General features: G+C 31.9%; 1 protein-coding gene across 13 annotated transcripts in view; it reads right to left on the bottom strand.

The window, feature by feature from the left end:
• LOC143083782 (lamin-B2.L-like) overlaps window positions 1-20,767 on the bottom strand; it is a 68,089-nt gene that overhangs the window by 32,442 nt on the left and 14,880 nt on the right. For 11 of the 13 annotated variants that reach the window (XM_076260112.1, XM_076260113.1, XM_076260110.1 and 8 more), the window contains 7 exons: window positions 17,412-18,251; window positions 16,346-16,435; window positions 15,311-15,496; window positions 8,701-8,980; window positions 7,598-7,624; window positions 6,677-6,802; window positions 3,195-3,415 (listed from right to left, as the gene is read on the bottom strand). In XM_076260112.1, coding sequence (XP_076116227.1) covers window positions 3,195-3,415; window positions 6,677-6,802; window positions 7,598-7,624; window positions 8,701-8,980; window positions 15,311-15,496; window positions 16,346-16,435; window positions 17,412-18,251 — 1,770 coding nt within the window. The remainder of the gene's footprint in view (window positions 1-3,194; window positions 3,416-6,676; window positions 6,803-7,597; window positions 7,625-8,700; window positions 8,981-15,310; window positions 15,497-16,345; window positions 16,436-17,411; window positions 18,252-20,767) is intronic. The other 2 variants (XM_076260111.1, XM_076260121.1) reach the window with 1 other exon arrangement.

The raw sequence follows: 20,767 nt of genomic DNA on the forward strand, positions 1-20,767 counted from the left end.
AATCAGCTTCAAGTAAAAACAGACAATAATATACCTGCTGCCAAATTCCAAGTGCGGTAATTGACAACTTAGTCACCCTAAATGACAATACAACCAGGTGCTCAGAGATGCAACTAATCGTCGGACCTGTCAGACCTAAGGGGCAGAATTTATGCAGGTCCAGCAAAACTCGTTGCTGTGCAGGACCTGATGGCCGGCAATATTTTAGTCTGCTTGGGTCAGCCAAAACTTAATTCCCTGTCGGTCCTGGCAGAGTATTTTGTTTATAAAATTGTGAATTTACAACCACGTTGCATGATTAGATAGAACAACATTCAAGGCTTCGATTACATAATAGAAATCGGGAGTTCAAACTGTTTTAATGATAACTATTATAGCCTGACACCTTCCAAATATATCCTTCCTTAAAAAATAAAAATAAAACCTTTTGCAGTATAAATTTCAGTTTTGAAATCGTATGTTTGACATCGTTAATTTATTGAAATATTTATATCAAACGCAGTTATTTAGTTGTAACAGAGAATACACACCATTGGTTTGAAAAATGACGTAACTTTAACCTCCGTAGCAGAGTTAAAAAAATCTATGGGTCACTGAATATTCACAATATATTTTATTTTTTAAACTTTTCTTTCAAATTAGTTTTAATCCAGAAAAAAGTAAAAACATTGCCTGACTGTACCTTAAGTTGAATATCCATATCCAAATTCAATTAATTAAAGCTGTAATCCATGATTACAAATTGAATGCTTTGTTTACAATTGTTGAAAACCATGTGCTTTTTAGCGGAAAAATTCGGGAAACCCCTTAACAGGAAACAGTTACATTTCATTGTTATTTATAGACATATTACAAAGTTTTTACATAGATTATTTTGAGTGAAAATATAGGTCTGGCAGAAATGTGATGGGTCTGGCAAAACTTCATACCCTGTAGGCCCCAATGTCTGACAGGAAAAAAAAACTGTTTGCATCTCTGGGTGCTCCGCAGGGCGCAGCTTTATACGACCGCAGAGGTCGAACCCTGAACAGTTGGGGCAAGTATGGACAAAACATTCAAGCGTGATACAGCTCTGAATTTGGATTGTGATCAAATTTTTGACATTACATGTTTTTTTTTACACAAAACAAATGTCAAGATTTTACAAATCAATTAAAGATTTCTTCTTCAACTTTTTAAATCTAAAATTAAATAGTTGACACAGCATAGGTTTCTGACACAGAATGAATGTGGTCTAATGAACTTAAAGTATTTTTTTTGCCTTTGAGACATTCACTATGCTGTTGAATATTAATCCTCTCAAAAAAATGTTTGAAGAAATTTTCTTTTTATTTATGAAATCTGAAATGAGAAAAATTTAACCCCCCCCCCTTTTTTTCACATCCCTGTTTCCCTTTTTCCAAAACTGATATCAATTCAAATTTCTAATGGAGTTTGCAACAATAACTACTCTTTTAAATACATCATAAAATATTAAAATGTAAAATAGAGTGCTTGTTATCACTGAATGGTAAAGATTGGTTGGTAGTAAAAGTGAATATACATTGTTTATTGTATAAAACAATAAAAAAAACTTCATCAGCAACATTTTATATTGGCAAATTTCCAATGAAGTTATTTACATAAAGTTATTGGCAAATAAAAATTGAAAATGACATCATAGTCATGTCTGGCAAATGTCCAACATACATTATCTAAAATCATTTTAGATAAGATAAGGAAAAAAAGCTTCATCAGCAACATTTTATATTGGCAAATTTCCAATGAAGTTATTTACATAAAGTTATTGGCAAATAAAAATAGAAAATGACATCATAGTCATGTCTGGCAAATTTCCAACATATATTATCAACTTCTATTCTATACAAAGAAAGATAACTCCAATTGAAAATTAATTGCTATTGCACAATATTGTGCAATTAGATATTTCTTGCTATTGTGCAATACTGTGCAATTGAAAATTTCTTGCTATTGCACAATACTTGATATGGAATCCTGATTTGGACCAACTTGAAAACTAGGCCCATAATCAAAAATCAAAGTACATATTTAGATAAAGCATATCAAATAAGCCCAAGAATTTAATTTTTGTTAAAATCAAACTTAGTTTAATTTTGGACCCTTTGGACCTTAATGTAGACCATTTGAAAACTGGACCAAAAATTAAGAATCTACATACACAGTTAGATTTGGCATATCAAAGAACCCATTTATTCAATTTTTGATGAACAAAGTTTAATTTTGGACCCCCATTTGGACCAACTTGAAAACTAGGCCAATAATTAAAAATCTAAGTACATTTCTAAATTCAGCATATCAAACAACCCCCAGGATTCAATTTTTGTTAAAATCAAACTAAGTTTAATTTTGGACCCTTTGGACCTTAATGTAGACCAATTTGAAAACGGGACCAAAAATTAAGAATCTGCATACACAGTTAGATTTGGCATACCAAAGAACCCCAATTATTCAATTTTTGATGAAATCAAACAAAGTTTAATTTGGACCCTTTGGGCCCTTTATTCCTAAACTGTTGGGACCAAAACTCCCAAAATCAATACCAACCTTCCTTTTATGGTCATAAACCTTGTGTTTAAATTTCATAGATTTCTATTTACTTAAACTAAAGTTATTGTGCGAAAACCAAGAATAATGCTTATTTGGGCCCTTTTTTTGCCCCTAATTCCTAAACTGTTGGAACCAAAACTCCCAAAATCAATCCCAACCTTTCTTTTGTGGTCATAAACCTTGTGTCAAAATTTCATAGATTTCTATTAACTTAAACTAAAGTTATAGTGCGAAAACCAAGAAAATGCTTATTTGGGCCCTTTTTGGCCCCTTATTCCTAAAATGTTGGGACCAAAACTCCCAAAATCAATCCCAACCTTCCTTTTGTGGTCATAAACCTTATGTTAAAATTTCATAGATTTCTATTCACTTTTACTAAAGTTAGAGTGCGAAAACTAAAAGTATTCGGACGACGACGACGACGACGACGACGACGAAGACGCCGACGCCAACGTGATAGCAATATACGACGAAAAATTTTTCAAATTTTGCGGTCGTATAAAAAGGCTTTGAAAGTGAAAGATGATCAATTCATATGAAAATTAAAAAATATTTCAGGTCAGTCATTTTTAACAATCGAGCATTGGTAAGATTTACCACTGAAGTTGAGGTACTTTTATAAATACCTTCTTTCCTCCTCCTGTAACAAAGCTTTCAGTGCCTCTATCTCAGCCTTCAGAGGGATATTGGTATCCCTGGATATATTAGCCTCCTGCATCTTAACAAATAACACCTCCTGTACCTCACGGAATCTCCTCTCCATACTATGTAACTGGTCAGCTGACCTAGCTCTCTCGGAGTTGAGTGTTTCCTCTAATGACTGGCGCTGATGATCAATCATTCTTATCTTCAAAGAAAAAGATTAAAATATAGTTTTAATTTCCTGCATTCGTTATGTCATATTTTATTTAGTTTGTTTTCTAAGATAATTAATCGATACTTTCCTGCATTAAATAATAAATACAAGTTTTGCATAGTCTTTTTTATGGTTAAAATCACTTTCAATGTATTCAGTTTTATAAATGAAAGAAGCCAAAACAAGAGTTTAAGTAAGCAGTTCACCTTTACCTGACAGTATCAACAGCCTTTGCCTGAACTTCACAGAATTATAGATAACTACATATCAATAAGATAATATAATTTTCTTTTTTATACTTGTTTGTTTTAATTACATTATTTTTGTATGTAAGACTTACTGGGACAACATACAAAGGGAGATAACTTTAGTACATTTTTTGACAAGCTAAAAAGTGATTCATTTCTGGAAAATAATTTGCAGTTGGAAAATGATCATAAAATAAATTGAAGGGGTGCAGAGGAGGAATTTTCCTTAGAATTATGTGAGGATTATAAGAAAAGTCAGCGGTTGTTGGAGTTTAGAAAATATGGTCCTATGTCCCCTATGGATGTAATTCTTGGAACAAATAAAGTGTGAAAAAAGGTTAAACCAGGTGCTCCGCAGGGCGCAGCTTTATACGACCGCAGAGGTCGAACCCTGAACAGTTGGGGCAAGTATAGACAAAACATTCAAGCGTGATACAGCTCTGAATTTGGATTGTGATCAAATTTTTGACATTACATGGGTTTTTTTTACACAAAACAAATGTCAAGATTTTACAAATCAATTAAAGATTTCTTCTTTAAACTTTTTAAATCTAAAATTAAATAGTTGACACAGCATAGGTTTCCGACACAGAATGAATGTGGTCTAATGAACTTAAAATATTTTTTTTGCCTTTGAGAACTTCACTATGCTGTTGAATATTAATCCTCTCAAAAAAATGTTTGAAGAAATTTTCTTTTTATTTATGAAATCTGAAATGAGAAAAATTTAAACCCCCCCCCCCTTTTTTTCACATCCCCGTTTCCCTTTTTCCAAAACTGATATCAATTCAAATTTCTAATGGAGTTTGCAACAATAACTACTCTTTTAAATACATCATAAAATATTAAAATGTAAAATAAAGTGCTTGTTATCACTGAATGGTAAAGATTGGTTGGTAGTAAAAGTGAATATACATTGTTTATTGTATAAAACAATAAAAAAAACTTCATCAGCAACATTTTATATTGGCAAATTTCCAATGAAGTTATTTACATAAAGTTATTGGCAAATAAAAATAGAAAATGACATCATAGTCATGTCTGGCAAATGTCCAACATACATTATCTAAAATCATTTTAGATAAGATAAGGAAAAAAAGCTTCATCAGCAACATTTTATATTGGCAAATTTCCAATGAAGTTATTTACATAAAGTTATTGGCAAATAAAAATAGAAAATGACATCATAGTCATGTCTGGCAAATTTCCAACATATATTATCAACTTCTATTCTATACAAAGAAAGATAACTCCAATTGAAAATTAATTGCTATTGCACAATATTGTGCAATTAGATATTTCTTGCTATTGTGCAATACTGTGCAATTGAAAATTTCTTGCTATTGCACAATACTTGATATGGAATCCTGATTTGGACCAACTTGAAAACTAGGCCCATAATCAAAAATCAAAGTACATATTTAGATAAAGCATATCAAATAAGCCAAAGAATTTAATTTTTGTTAAAATAAAACTTAGTTTAATTTTGGACCCTTTGGACCTTAATGTAGACCAATTTGAAAACTGGACCAAAAATTAAGAATCTACATACACAGTTAGATTTGGCATATCAAAGAACCCATTTATTCAATTTTTGATGAAATCAAACAAAGTTTAATTTTGGACCCCCATTTGGACCAATTTGAAAACTAGGCCAATAATTAAAAATCTAAGTACATTTTTAAATTCAGCATATCAAAGAACCCCAAGGATTCAATTTTTGTTAAAATCAAACTAAGTTTAATTTTGGACCCTTTGGACCTTAATGTAGACCAATTTGAAAACCGGACCAAAAATTAAGAATCTACATACATAGTTAGATTCGGCATATCAAAGAACCCCACTTATTCAATTTTTGATGAAATCACACAATGTTCAATTTTGGACCCTTTGGGCCCCTTATTCCTAAACTGTTAGGACCAAAACTCCCAAAATCAAACCCAACCTTCCTTTTATGGTCATAAACCTTGTGTTTAAATTTCATAGATTTCTATTTACTTATACTAAAGTTATGGTGCAAAAACCAAAAATAATGCTTATTTGGGCCCCTTTTTGTCCCTTAATTCATAAACTGTTGTGACCTCAACTCCAAAAATCAATCCCAACCTTCCTTTTGTGGTCATAAACCTTGTGTTAAAATTTCATTGATTTCTATTTACTTATACTAAAGTTATTGTGCGAAAACCAAGAATAATGCTTATTTGGGCCCTTTTTTGGCCCTTAATTCCTAAACTGTTGTGACCTCAACTCCAAAAATCAATCCCAACCTTCCTTTTGTGGTCATAAACCTTGTGTCAAAATTTCATAGATTTCTATTCACTTAAACTAAAGTTATAGTGCGAAAACCAAGAAAATGCTTATTTTGGCCCTTTTTGGCCCCTTATTCCTAAAATGTTGGGACCAAAATTCCCAAAATCAATCCCAACCTTCCTTTTGTGGTCATAAACCTTGTGTTAAAATTTCATTGATTTCTATTCACTTTTACTAAAGTTAGAGTGCGAAAACTAAAAGTATTCGGACGACGACGACGCCGCCGACGCCAACGTGATAGCAATATACGACCAAAAAATTAAAATTTTTGCGGTCGTATAAAAACCCACACTTTTTTCTCAATGCTTCTTGTTGTACAATTTTAGTACAAAAAGAACCCTTTTCTATTTAAGGAATTCATCCAACAATATCAAGAAATAAGTTTCAGATCAATCCCATAAAGAAATTTTTTAATTTTTGTGTGTAAATTTCAGTCATTCAAAACACCATGAACCTTTTCTTGCCACATCACTTTTAAATAATGTTCAATAAGCTTCATACTGTAATTTGCATCTAATATTTGAAGATGTTTACCAGCAGGAAAATTTATTTTAATAAATTTTTAAGTAAATTTTATTCCTTGTTTCTTTCATTCAATCATTTGCCTTTTAAATGAAAAAAATAGTTTCAGCTTGTAGTATTTTTTATAGTGTTTTGTTTTTCTTGTTTTATACATCTAGGATTAATTTCTTACCTCCCCTTCCAAATTTGTAATCCTAGCCTTTAAGTCACCAATACTTCCCAACACTTGAGATTTCTCCTTGTCCAGTCTTTCTATTGTACTAGCATCATTTTCCATCTGAACCTTCAAGGCAGATATCTGTTGGTCAAAGAAAACAATACAAATCATGAAAATTGTATTATATAGAACTTATCATCTCTACAACAACAACAAGTTTGGTACAGCAGTACTAGTCAACAAGATGATTTTTTTTGTATTTTTTTCCATAAACTTCAATGTAAAAGCCCTTTACTTTTCAAACCTCCATAGACATGATAGAAAAAGACTTCTGCCTGAAGTCAATTTTTGAGAAAGAGCCCTTAGTCATGGTTAGTCTATGATCTAATTTTACTTTAAAATAAAATTGAGAATGGAAATGTGGAATGTGTCAAAGTGACAACAACCCCAACCATAGAGCAGACAACTGCTGAAGGCCACCAATTGGTCTTCAATGTAGCAAAAAATGCAGTAGTTATATTGGTAATACATTCAACATGTTTAAATGCATTATAAAACCAATGGTGAAAACATTTGTATACATCCTACATACAGGTAAACCCGTGTCATTTAAACTTTATTCCATCTTTTGTAAAAATGCACAAGTGAAGACATCCAATGCAAGAGAACTCATCTTGTGCTAAGTGTTTTATATTAAGTTATTATGTTCTTAAAACTTAGACAGTATCAAACTTGGAATTAGTTAGTTGTTACAATTACACTTACATAAGAGATAGACAGAAATGGAAAAAAGCAATAACATATTGAATTAATTCCCTTGGATTTTGTATGGGATTGATAAATTAGCATGCATCTGTCCTGTCAAACTGGTATTAAGTCTGGTATTAATGGGAAGATAATCGTGAAGAGAAAGCTGTATACAGAACTCTTACTTACCATTCGCATAAGTCGGGATTTCTGATACTAAATATGAAAGTGGCACAATTAATCTATGGTATGTTTAAGTATGCAGAGTAATACTTTCTCCACACCAATTGATTGGTATATTATAATCAACATCTTCATTGCTCAATATTCAAATTTCTTATCACATCAAATTTGCTTGCATTCCATTGAATAATCTATTTTAACATCATGACAAATGTGACCTTGCCTGATAATGTCATGAAGGAAGAGGTCATTGGTAAATAAAAAGTAATTTGTCAGCATATAACAAAAATATAGTTATTCTAAGCTGTTATTAAATTTCTGATGTTTTTAAAACAAAATATTAATTTGAAAATGACTCTTTACAGCAAATGTTCAAATGAATATGCTTTTTAAAATAAATTCCCTGTAAGTTCTAGATTCAAACTAACTTAGTTACATAGTTCAACCATTAGAAGGATAAATAACAATGTAAATATTTGTTATTTAAAAGTAGTCACTCTTTTTTTTATAATGAATTTTCAAAGAAGATGGCAGAAAGAAAAAGGGATGTCCTGATTGGGCCTTTATTTTTGCAGTGAATTTGAGACTGGGCCCTTTTTTTTAAGGGAAGTTAGGACTTGCACTAATCTGGGCACAGGAATTAATAATCAACTTTTAAGGGACTGGGAAGATTGTTTTATTTGTGATAACACACCCTCCTACCACCCCTCAAAGAACAATAATTATATAACAGCAAGAGATGTAAAAAGGTCAAGCCAAAACATTCATGTAAAAATATAATCAAAATATCATAAGCCATGTATTGTGATGACAAGTTTGGCTTTATAAATATTTTGATATGAGCGTCACTGATGAGTCTTATGTAGATGAATGCGCGTCTGGGGTTCTAAATTATAATCCTGGTACCTTTGATAACTTTTAACTCACAATTCATGGTATGCCATAAAATAGTTTGGAGTCAATTTTAATGAAACAAGAATAATTTAAATATCAACATTATAAAGCAGAAACAAAAATGTTAAAGTTTACACATAAATACATTTTTATAATTCCATACTGACTTGTATTTATTCTACCAGTACTTAAATTGGTCAAGACAAAACCCTTACATTTTTAGTATACTGTTGTTCTGATTCAGCCTGGTACTTTTGTAATTCTTCCTCTGCAGCCTCTCTTACTTGTTTTATAAGGTCAGGAATGTTGGAGTCAGTTTTACTAAGTTCACGAACTCTATTCTCCAATCCAAAGATAGTGGAAGTGGCAGATTCCAATCTTTGTCGGAGCTCCGATTGTTGTTCATTCTGCACTTGGTGATCAAACTCTGATTTTTTAAAGCATGCATGTAGTTTTTCTTCTAGTTCTTGTCTAAGTAACTGTTCCTTTTCCCATCTGAAAAGTAAAAATTTGAATTAAAAATACAGAGAATGCTGTCAATTCATGTAATATGATACTCTTGTTTACTGGCTATGAGGACAATAAACTTGATATTGTCCGTTTATGATACAGAAAGTACAAGAAAATCCTTACTGCCAGTAAATAATCTTTTTATTGGTTTGCTTCCAGTAATTAGTCTTTTTATTGGGTTGCTTCCAGTAAATAATTTTTTTATTGGGTTGCTTCCAGTAAATAATCTTTTTTTCAGGTAAATGTTTGCTTCCAGGAAACATGGTAAATAGTTAAATACAAATGCACAGTAAATAGTTAATGAAACTATAAACTTGTACAGTGTAACCTGCCTAATCTAACATCTGACTATTCCAACATCCTACCGGTACTTTAACCAACATATTTTCATGGTCCTATAATATGCCTATCCTTTCAGGAAAAATCTAAGAATTCTGACACCCTGCTTAATCCAACATTTTTTTCTGGTCCCCCAGTGTGTCGGATTAGACAAGTAACCCTGTACAGAGTTTTTTCCTGACAATTTTGTACAATTGAATTTTATTGTCTATGACTTTACAGTGACTTCACTGTTAGTGTTGCTCTCCACCAATTGCAACTTATTCAAAATTCTGACCAAATTGCAATTTGTTTTTTAAAATCAAATTGTTCAACTGGTTAGAAATTTTGAACTAACTTCTGTAGAAAACCACAGACAAGTCATGAAAGTGCAAGGTGATACAATAAAACATATTGTGACAAATCTGGACTTATTATTGTTATTATTTAGCGTATTATTTATTGTATATGACATATATTTATTTGAATATTGCCGGGTGGTCAACTTCTCGGGTGTGCACAAACACTGATAAATGCATTGACTTTCATACTCATGATTTAAACTATTTGTACTTTGCAAGTGATAAGGGCCAGTTTTATATGTATATCTTGGTAATGTTTACCTATGTAATACTTTGATTATCCCGTCATATAGTGGTTTATTTTGACAAATATCGTCGTGAGATTCAACTTGTTTACATCTGCCATGACACCGTTCTGTACTTTCACTTTGCGATCTCATATTATTATTTGTTTAAGTTAACACTTTATCAATGCAGATAAATTGCGTATTTATTATGTTTGTGCCTCCCTTTTCATTAACATTGTCTTTATTTATGATAGAACAGGGTTTTCATTGATCTTATTTAAGCATTATATCTAATGCGTAAGGTTATGTAAATTACACCCAAGTTCATACGCCGTACCGAGAAAGGAATTTACTGTCCGTTTAAATATAGCATTATGTAGAAATGTCCTTTTGGTTTTATTCGCTTTTAAATAAAATTCGGACAAGAAGGACAAAATGAGGACAACTCAATAATGAGTATTTATTTAGAAATAACGAAATCGGATTGTCTTCTTGAACGTTTCAAGCCAAAAGACGTAAGAAACGTTGCTTTTGATTGGACGATTAGATGTTTACTCTAACGTCATAGTAAGTGCCAAAACACATAAATAGGAGCCTGTAGACAGACATGTCATTTCTGAATCAATCTCTTGAACCGTCAACTACCTTTTATATTGACCACCCGATTTATTGTTTTATTTGCTGAAAGATAAATGTGTATCATTTTGATGTTTATTATATTGAAAGAAGAAGTCAAAATACGACTGAAATAAATACTATTGTTATGTATTACAAATCTGTTTCTTCATACTGCCGCTGAGTTAAATGATGATTCCACTCCTCCTGAATGAGTTATTAAACAGAATTATAGCAACCCTAGGTTTGTTACAGTTTGGTGTCAGAAGTGGGATGACAAAAAATAATTGTCATCCAGTGATCGAATACCTCGCCTGTGATTGTTAAGTTTGAATAGAAATCTTAATTTTTCAACGATATTTATAGTGAACTAGTAATAATTTTCAATGTCTGACGAATCTGATTCAGAAATCGAGTTTAATATGGATAAACGTGAAACGGTCGAGAAAAACAATGAAGACTCTGCATTAAATACAACAAAACAGGGACAAGGTGATATTGACAGTGAATTTAATAACAACGTACGAGACGACATAGCTAGACAGAGAAATACAGTAGAGACGGAACGGAATTTTGAAGGTGAACAAGGTGTTTCGTATTTTGAAAATAATAGCGTTCATGAACGAAAATGGGGAAATACACCACGATTTTGCCGTGAACAGTTGCCGATTGCTGGACATCCTGCTACAATTCGTCCAGATGCTTATAGTGGATCAGATGGTTGGGAAGAATATTTTTCGCATTTTCAAGATTGTGCAGAACTCGGCAGATGGAGTACGGAAGATCGAGTATTGACACTTGCTGCAAGTTTAAAGGGCCCTGCACGAACTTTTTATATGAGTCTTCCTACACATGAACGCCGACCTTATAGTATTCTTGTCCGACGCTTAGAAGAAAGATTCGGAAGTGCCCGTCAACAAAACAGATGGTTATCGCGTTTTGAAATGAGAACAAGAAATTCCGGTGAAACAGTTGCTGCTCTTGGTGATGACCTCCGTCAGATGGTACAAAAGGCTTATTGTAATTTAGATTCATTGGCACAAGAAGTGTTGGCGCTCAATCAGTTATATAAGTCGATTCCTATAGAAATGAAATGTCGTTGTGTAGATCGAGAATGTAAAACGGTCGCTGACGCTGTAGATATAATTGAAAGATATGAGGCTCTTTTAGGGGAGTCAAGTCAAAAGAAAACTAGTGTCCGGTCTGTTTCTTATGAAAATTATAGTGAAAATAAATTAGATATGGAATGGCAAAATAATGATGACCCAAATGTCAGATTAATTTCCCAACAGCCAAATAATGACAGAACCATTCAAATGCTTTTAAGTAGAATGGATAAGTTAGAAAATCAGATTCGGAATACGAACAACCGATCCAACTTTAGATTTGGCCACAGAAATTACCAAAACGGGAGCAATACACAGAATCAAAGGACCTGCTTCATTTGTGACTCGCCTGATCATTTTTATAGACAATGTTCTATGTATAATGGTCATGAATTTAGGGAGAATAAACCCCCGAATTCACAGAATTTTAGAAATTTCAGACCAAATACAACTATGGAAACGGTTCAGGGAGACAACCGTCCGTTTATTCAATAGGTCGGGAGTTGACGGTTACAGAAGTCGTATTTTATGTTAATTAAATGATTTTTAAGATGTTGGAAATGAAATTCAGACTCAAATTATAAATAGCAGAATAAATCAAATAGGGGGTCAAGAAAAATAACAGAAAATGGATTTTATATGCATAGTTCCGTTTATGGACAAACATAAGAGAACTTTGGCAAAACATGTTTTAGGAAAATAATGTGATTATTTGTGATATTACCTTGATAAAACTTTAGAACAAGATTCCTTATTTAAATTCGTGCAGTACCAGTAAATTACGGAATATTGATGTGACAAAGAAAGCAGGAAAAGTATTTCACATAGATAGACTCGCAGAATATAATGGAAACGATATCACAAAATGGTTTAAAGTGATAAAAGAAAGTGTCTCATAATCTAGCAAGAAGTGAAGTTAAAACCAAAGAAGAGGACAAGACGCCATTCAAAATTTATTGTGCTTATGTGTTTAAATGTGTATCACTCGTTATTTTTATTTTTTTTTATGAATAAGATTATTCATGTGTTGAGATATAGTGTATATGAAGAAGTATTGGTGCAGTGTTGTGAATGCATCCAGTTGTTATGTGATATTTCTAGAAACGTAGCCCAGATTTGCCTATAGGGACTGATCACCCCAGAGTTGGTTGAAAAGAGGGGGTTTTCTAGAAAATTTGGTGGAATATTGTGATATTTCCAAGGTAGTTAATAATTATAGTTGCAGCGTCAACAGAAATTATTATTTGATGTTAAAGTGATACTGTGTTTTTGGTAGATAAGTGGAAGAAATTCGTGAATGGCTCTAGTGTTTCTCTATGGTTTCAGTTTAAAATGAAAAATGTGTCCGATGTCTTATCAGAAATTGCTATGAGTGTAATAGTGAAAATTATCTACAGATGACAGAAAGATGAATTCTCTGAAGACACAGAAGTGTGGATGATATAATTAAACAGTGTGAATATATTCCATTAAAGATTAAAGAATCCAGAGTCTGAGTAAAGAATAAAAGTACTGGTATACTGTTACCTCCAGAAAATACAGGAGTATTTTAAGACTTGGGTGGGGGAAATTGTGACAAATCTGGACTTATTATTGTTATTATTTAGCGTATTATTTATTGTATATGACATATATTTATTTGAATATTGCCGGGTGGTCAACTTCTCGGGTGTGCACAAACACTGATAAATGCATTGACTTTCATACTCATGATTTAAACTATTTGTACTTTGCAAGTGATAAGGGCCAGTTTTATATGTATATCTTGGTAATGTTTACCTATGTAATACTTTGATTATCCCGTCATATAGTGGTTTATTTTGACAAATATCGTCGTGAGATTCAACTTGTTTACATCTGCCATGACACCGTTCTGTACTTTCACTTTGCGATCTCATATTATTATTTGTTTAAGTTAACACTTTATCAATGCAGATAAATTGCGTATTTATTATGTTTGTGCCTCCCTTTTCATTAACATTGTCTTTATTTATGATAGAACAGGGTTTTCATTGATCTTATTTAAGCATTATATCTAATGCGTAAGGTTATGTAAATTACACCCAAGTTCATACGCCGTACCGAGAAAGGAATTTACTGTCCGTTTAAATATAGCATTATGTAGAAATGTCCTTTTGGTTTTATTCGCTTTTAAATAAAATTCGGACAAGAAGGACAAAATGAGGACAACTCAATAATGAGTATTTATTTAGAAATAACGAAATCGGATTGTCTTCTTGAACGTTTCAAGCCAAAAGACGTAAGAAACGTTGCTTTTGATTGGACGATTAGATGTTTACTCTAACGTCATAGTAAGTGCCAAAACACATAAATAGGAGCCTGTAGACAGACATGTCATTTCTGAATCAATCTCTTGAACCGTCAACTACCTTTTATATTGACCACCCGATTTATTGTTTTATTTGCTGAAAGATAAATGTGTATCATTTTGATGTTTATTATATTGAAAGAAGAAGTCAAAATACGACTGAAATAAATACTATTGTTATGTATTACAAATCTGTTTCTTCATACTGCCGCTGAGTTAAATGATGATTCCACTCCTCCTGAATGAGTTATTAAACAGAATTATAGCAACCCTAGGTTTGTTACAATATATACAATCCTATAAGATGTTAACTCAACTTTAATGATGTTGTGACAAAATCAGTCTACAGAGGCATATTTAGGGGGGCCTGGGCCCCACTCTTTTTGGGAAAAAATTTGGTTGCTGATATAGGGAATCACTGACGTGTGACTGGAGCGGGCCCCCTCTTAGACAGTCAATGGGCCCCCACTAAGGAAAATTTCTAGATCCACCACAGGTCTTTCAGTTTGATTAGGTAAATTATAGTCATTTCCATGCTGAAGAAACTGACTTATTATTTTGAATTGCTATAAAAATGTCCAAAGTAAGCTTTCATATAGTTTTTCTTACTAAAAGTATTCTATATTTATAAGAATCAGACATTTTGTGAATTAAAACATTTCATATTCTGTAAAATATGTGTAAAATTGCAATACGTTTGTAGGAAGTTTCCATGGGGAGATAATATTTTTTTCTTTCAAAAAGTATTATTCAAAAAAAAAAATATTTTAGGTTATCTCCCCATGGAAACTTATCAATAGCATATTGTTATTTCACACATATTTTACTGAATATATGATGTTTTATTTGAAATGATATCTGGTTCCTATGAATATAGAATTTTTAGAAAGAAAAACTATGTAAAAGCTTAGTTTGGACATTTTTACAGCAATTCAAAATAACAAGTTCACCTTAAGCATGGTAATGACTGTAATATACCTATACAAACTGTTGAGACTAATTTTGTATCAACATCATTAAAGTGGAGTTAAAGTCTTATAGGATTGTGAGTATGTTTTATTTTATCACCTTGCACTTTCAAATTTTGACTGAACAATTTGTTCAATATTCTGACCAGTTGAACAATTTGGTTCAATAAAACAAATTACAATTTGGTAAAAATTTTGAATGAGTTGCAATACTAACAGTCAAGTCACTGTAATAAGAAAATACACAATAAGTTTTAAAACAGTAAGGTTTTTGCCTGGTGCATCATCATACAACTTCAACATGTTGTAATTTAAATAAGAGTTTATAAAATAATACTTTTACACATTCTTGTGCTTGATACATAAACCATACAAATACAGTTTGCATACCTTCTTTTAAAACTTTCGTTTTCTCTTGTTAAATTATCTAAATCTCTCTGCATGCGTGGTACATCATCTATTGATCGGGGTGCTGTTCTCACATGCATTAATTCCAGTTCCAAATTATTTATTTTTTGTTGGCAGTTATTTATTTGGTCTACAAGTTTTCTGTTTCTATCTGTTTCTACTAATAATCTGAAAATAAAGGAAAAAGCTAATTACTATCAGTTTGTAGAAATTGAAAAAAAACATCAATGTTTATTTCAAGGATTTAGTTTCATAAAATACAATACGTCCATTAGATGGGATGAAATGTATTGTTAAATTTTGACAAATAAATAACTGAGATTTAAGGAACAACATGTTAATTTTTAAAAAGGAAAAAATTATCAGAGAAAGTATAAATTGGCTACAAATTAAAGGGGCACTGGCTACGAGATATATAAAAAATCTAATATATCATGTTTTTTGCTCAATCATTAATGAAATGCAAATAGTGAAATACTAATTCGCTTTTAGAAGTCAGTATGGTTCAATTTTGCCAAAATAAGCAAAAAAACATTGATTATGAATTATTCACTTGCAAGTGAATAATTCGACCTCATTGAATCTGTACTCATGTGAACTTCAATTTAACCCCTAAGCTTCAGATGAATCACACATGAATTGTATATGTAAAGTTATTTAAAGGAAAAGAATGTCAACATTGAAAGTGAAACAAAGGTAAATTATTTGATTGACTGATTCCATCCAGAAAAAAATCATTCTTATACATAAAAAAACGATGATAAGCATTTATTTTTCATCTTTAATATGAAATTAAATAGACCCAGAAAAATCCAACAGCAAGAGTTTGCTTAATCTATTTATATCTCACTAAGACTATATTTATGTTTTCGTCGCTTATATGGTCATTGGATGACTTAAGAGGTCAAATTGATAGTTAATTAGATGACGTCTAGACTAAAATACACACGAAACGAAGCTACGTTTAAACGTTGTTTTTTTTTAAATCCCCTCTCTTGATTTTCTACCGATATTTACCTATCTTCCAGATCTTGGGCAGATTGTTGATGTTTACCACAGTGCTGTTGTAAAATAATCTTTTCTTTTGAAACATCTTCCAACTGGTATCTGAAAAAGGATTCAATGAAAACAATACTTGTCTAACTAACATTCACCTCTTTGGCTTATATAATGATCTAGGGTTGGTAATACATTTGAAATGAAAATCATCAAATAATAATCTGATATTTTATCATACTTTCTCTATGGTGTTGATAGATCTTTGGTAGACCTTTTTTCATTCACAACTTGTAAATAGATTTACAGGATGATTTAAAGATTGGCATATAGTATAGAAAGTTTGTTGAAGACACTGAGTGAGTGAGTACTTAATCATAACCTTTATGTGTTTTTGTGTTGTTAGGTTGATGTTGATTGACACACATGCCCTGTTGTTTAATCAATTTAAAGTCTTTGACTTTGCTGCTAGCTCGTTCATTCTTTTGGACTTAGTCAAGATGTCAAGATGAAGAAAATCAGTTAAGACATGTACTTGTTTTCCAAGTCTGTTATAAAACAATAGAGATATAGATTCTTGATGCTGTCATTTTATTAATTATCAACCGCAGGTCCTTTTTTGGACATTTTTGTCAGATTTATGTGTATGTTTGTTGACATGTTCAATTCTGTTGTGTTTGTATGTCTGTGATGTACAATGTATGTTTACACAGCTGCTAGGTCCCAATAATTGTCACATTTACCAATAACTTTTGTTTAGGTTGCTCATTCATTATAATGGAATTATGAACAACTAGCATACAAGTGGCAGGTTGAGCTAGCTGTTTTAATTCACCTGTTCTTTAGAAAATGCCTGTACAAAGTCAAGAACATGACAGTTGTTTTCTGTTGGTTGACATAATCTAGTTGATTTTTTTTTGTGGACTTCCCCTTTTCGAATTAACATTGGAATTCAGTATTTTAGTTAATTCTATTTTATCTGACCTTGTTACTAATTACCTCATTTCCAGTCTGATCACCGAGTTTATCACTTTTTAAACATATGGAAATGAGATTGCTTCAAGATGCAATGTGAGAAATTACTTACCTCAAACTTTCTAGTTCCCTTTCATATAAATTCTTAAGATGGGATACTTCTTCTTCTAGAATTCTAGCAGACTTCAGAAACGAAGATGAATCTAATTGTCCACTTTGTTGCCCAAGTTGCCTAACTTTTGAAATATACTGAGTAAATCTGTCATTCAATCTTTGTAGCTCTTCCTTTTCCTGAGCTCTTGACAAAGATGTTGAAGACAGTGTGTACATATCTCCTCCGTAATTGAAATTACTCATGGTCTTAGTCCTAGAACCAGTTTTATCCAATTTGCGTATACTATTTGCACTGTATGCCTTTGGCTGGGGTATGTTGTTTCTTGGTGAAACCAAATGTGAGAACTTCTTTTCAAAAGGAGTCAATGACTTTTTGGTGCCAGAAAATGCACTTGTGCGATAGCGATTATTTATATTTTGATTAGGATTGCCACTAGTTTTGACAAAATAGGTATTTTGGTTATAAGCACCTCTAGGACCAGGGAATTGATCCTTTAGATAATGAGTTGATGTGACAAATGATTTTCCAACAAGTTTAGTTTGATTTTCAATTGGTGGTGGCGATGGTGTTGTTCTTAAACTATTAACATGTTTATATTCTGATTCACTTCCAACTAAGGATCTCTCAGAGTCAGATAATTCTTTATCAGCTGTCAGTAATTGGTCCTCCTTATTTGTATCTTCTTTATCAAATCCTGGTAAGTTAAGCTGTATATCGTGCAGTGAACTATCAGGTGTTGAATGTAAAACTAGTCGTTCAATCTCTGGATCCCCGTCACCCAAATGTGCAGTGTTTATATTGTGTGCATCAAAACCTTCCTGGTAACTATCATTAAACCTGAAAGTAGAAAAATTGATTATATTACTCATTATTTTTTAATGATTGTCACATCAAACAAAGTATGGGCTTTGCTCATTGTTGAAGGTCGTAAGGTGACCTATAGTTATTAATTACTGTGTCATTTTGGTCTCTTTTTGAGAGTATGTCTCATTGGCAATCATACCACATTTTTTTTATATTGTGAAGACAGAATACTGTTGTTTTTTTTATTCTAATGTTGCAGTATATATAAATGTGCATTGCTGGCAGTCAAATATGTCAGCCAAGTATGAAAAATAAATGTATTCAAAGTCTGTTTTGCTTTCATTCAATTTTATCTACACTTTCCCAGATAAATATGATTTGTTTAACATCTTTCACATATCATGCCATATAAAAGTCACAGTAAATCTTCACCAATTTGATTTTGATGTTAACAGAAGCTGAAAATGACTGTTTGACAACTAACAGTTAAGGGCATTACTACCCTCCTACAACTTTTTTAATCTTAAACTATTGGCAAACAAGAAGTGGCTTCATGGAAGATGGAAAAATTGCTTACACACTTCAATTCAACATTATGAAGCTACAGACCAAATATAAAACAATTCCCTTTCATAGAAGTAAAAAAACAAATTGAAACAATTACGTTTTCTACCTCAGACAGACTGACTGAGTTGATTGGTTAGTCAACATGCTTTCTCCGTTAGCAACACAGTAAAAACAAAGAGACAACCAACAGTTGACACAACAAGCAATAACCAGATGCTCCGCAGGGCGTAGCTTTATACGACCGCAGAGGTTGAACCCTGAACGGTTGGGGCAAGTATGGACACAACATTCAAGCTGGATTCAGCTCTAAATTTGGATTGTGATTAAATAGTTGACACAGCATAGGTTTCTGACACAGAATGAATGTGTTCTAATGAACTTAAAATTTTTGTTTTCTCTTAGAGCAATTCACTAGGCTGTTGAATATTAATCCTCTCAAAAAAATGTTTGAAGAAATTTTCTTTTTTATTTATGAAATTTCAAATGAGAAAAATTGAACCCAATTTTTTTAATCACATCCCCCTTTCCCTTATTCCAAAATTTATCTCAATTAAAATTTCTAATGGAGTTTGCAACAATAACTACTCATTTAAATACATCATAAAATATTAAGATGTAAAAAAACTGCTTGTTAATATCACTGAATGGTAAAGATTATTTTAATTTATCAGTTGGTAGTAAAAAGTGAATATACATTGTATATTGTATATAACAAAGATTTAAGTTGATTCTGGACAAAGAAAGATAACTCCAATTAAAAAAAAATCTTGCTATTGCACAATATTTTGCAATTAGATATTTCTTGCTTACTATTCTGGACAAAGAAAGATAACTCTAATTAAAAAAAAATTGCTATTTCACAATATTGTGCAATTAGATATTTCTTGCCATTGCGCAATACTGTGCAATTGAAAAGACTTGCTATTGCACAATACTTAATATAATAATTTTAGATCCTGATTTGGACCAACTTGAAAACTGGGCCCATAATAAAAAATATAAGTACATTTTTGGATTCAGCATATCAAAGAACCCCAAGATTTCAATTTTTGTTAAAATCAGACTAAGTTTATTTTTGGACCCTTTGGACTTTAGTGTAGACCAATTTGAAAACAGGACCAAAAATGAAGAATCTACATACACAGTTAGATTTGGTATATCAAAGAACCCCATTTATTCAATTTTTGATGAAATCAAACAAAGTTTAATTTTGGACCCCGATTTGGACCAACTTGAAAACTGGGCCATTAATCAAGAATCTAAGTACATTTTTAGATTCAGCATATCAAAGAACCTAACTGATTCATTTTTTGTCAAAATCAAACTAAGTTTAATTTTGGACCCTTTGGACCTTAATGTAGACCAATTTGAAAACGGGACCAAAAGTTAAGAATCTACATACACAGTCTTGACAGTTAGATTCGGCATATCAAAGAACCCCAATTATTCAATTTTGATGAAATCAAACAAAGTTTAATTTTGGACCCTTTGGGCCCCTTATTCTGTTGGGACCAAAACTCCCAAAATCAATACCAACCTTCCTTTTATGGTCATAAACCTTGTGTTTAAATTTCATAGATTTCTATTTACTTAAACTAAAGTTATTGTGCGAAAACCAAGAATAATGCTTATTTGGACCCTTTTTTGGCCCCTAATTCCTAAACTGTTGAAACCAAAACTCCCAAAATCAATCCCAACCGTTCTTTTGTGGTCATAAACCTTGTGTCAAAATTTCATAGATTTCTATTAACTTAAACTAAAGTTATAGTGCGAAAACCAAGAAAATGCTTATTTGGGCCCTTTTTGGCCCCTAATTCCTAAAATGTTGGGACCAAAACTCCCAAAATCAATACCAACCTTCCTTTTGTGGTCATAAACCTTGTGTTAAAATTTCATAGATTTCCATTCACTTTTACTAAAGTTAGAGTGCGAAAACTAAAAGTATTCGGACGACGACGACGATGCAGACGACGACGCCAACG

The sequence above is a fragment of the Mytilus galloprovincialis genome, chromosome 7 (assembly GCF_965363235.1).
Source record: "Mytilus galloprovincialis chromosome 7, xbMytGall1.hap1.1, whole genome shotgun sequence".
Lineage (NCBI taxonomy): Eukaryota > Metazoa > Mollusca > Bivalvia > Mytilida > Mytilidae > Mytilus > Mytilus galloprovincialis.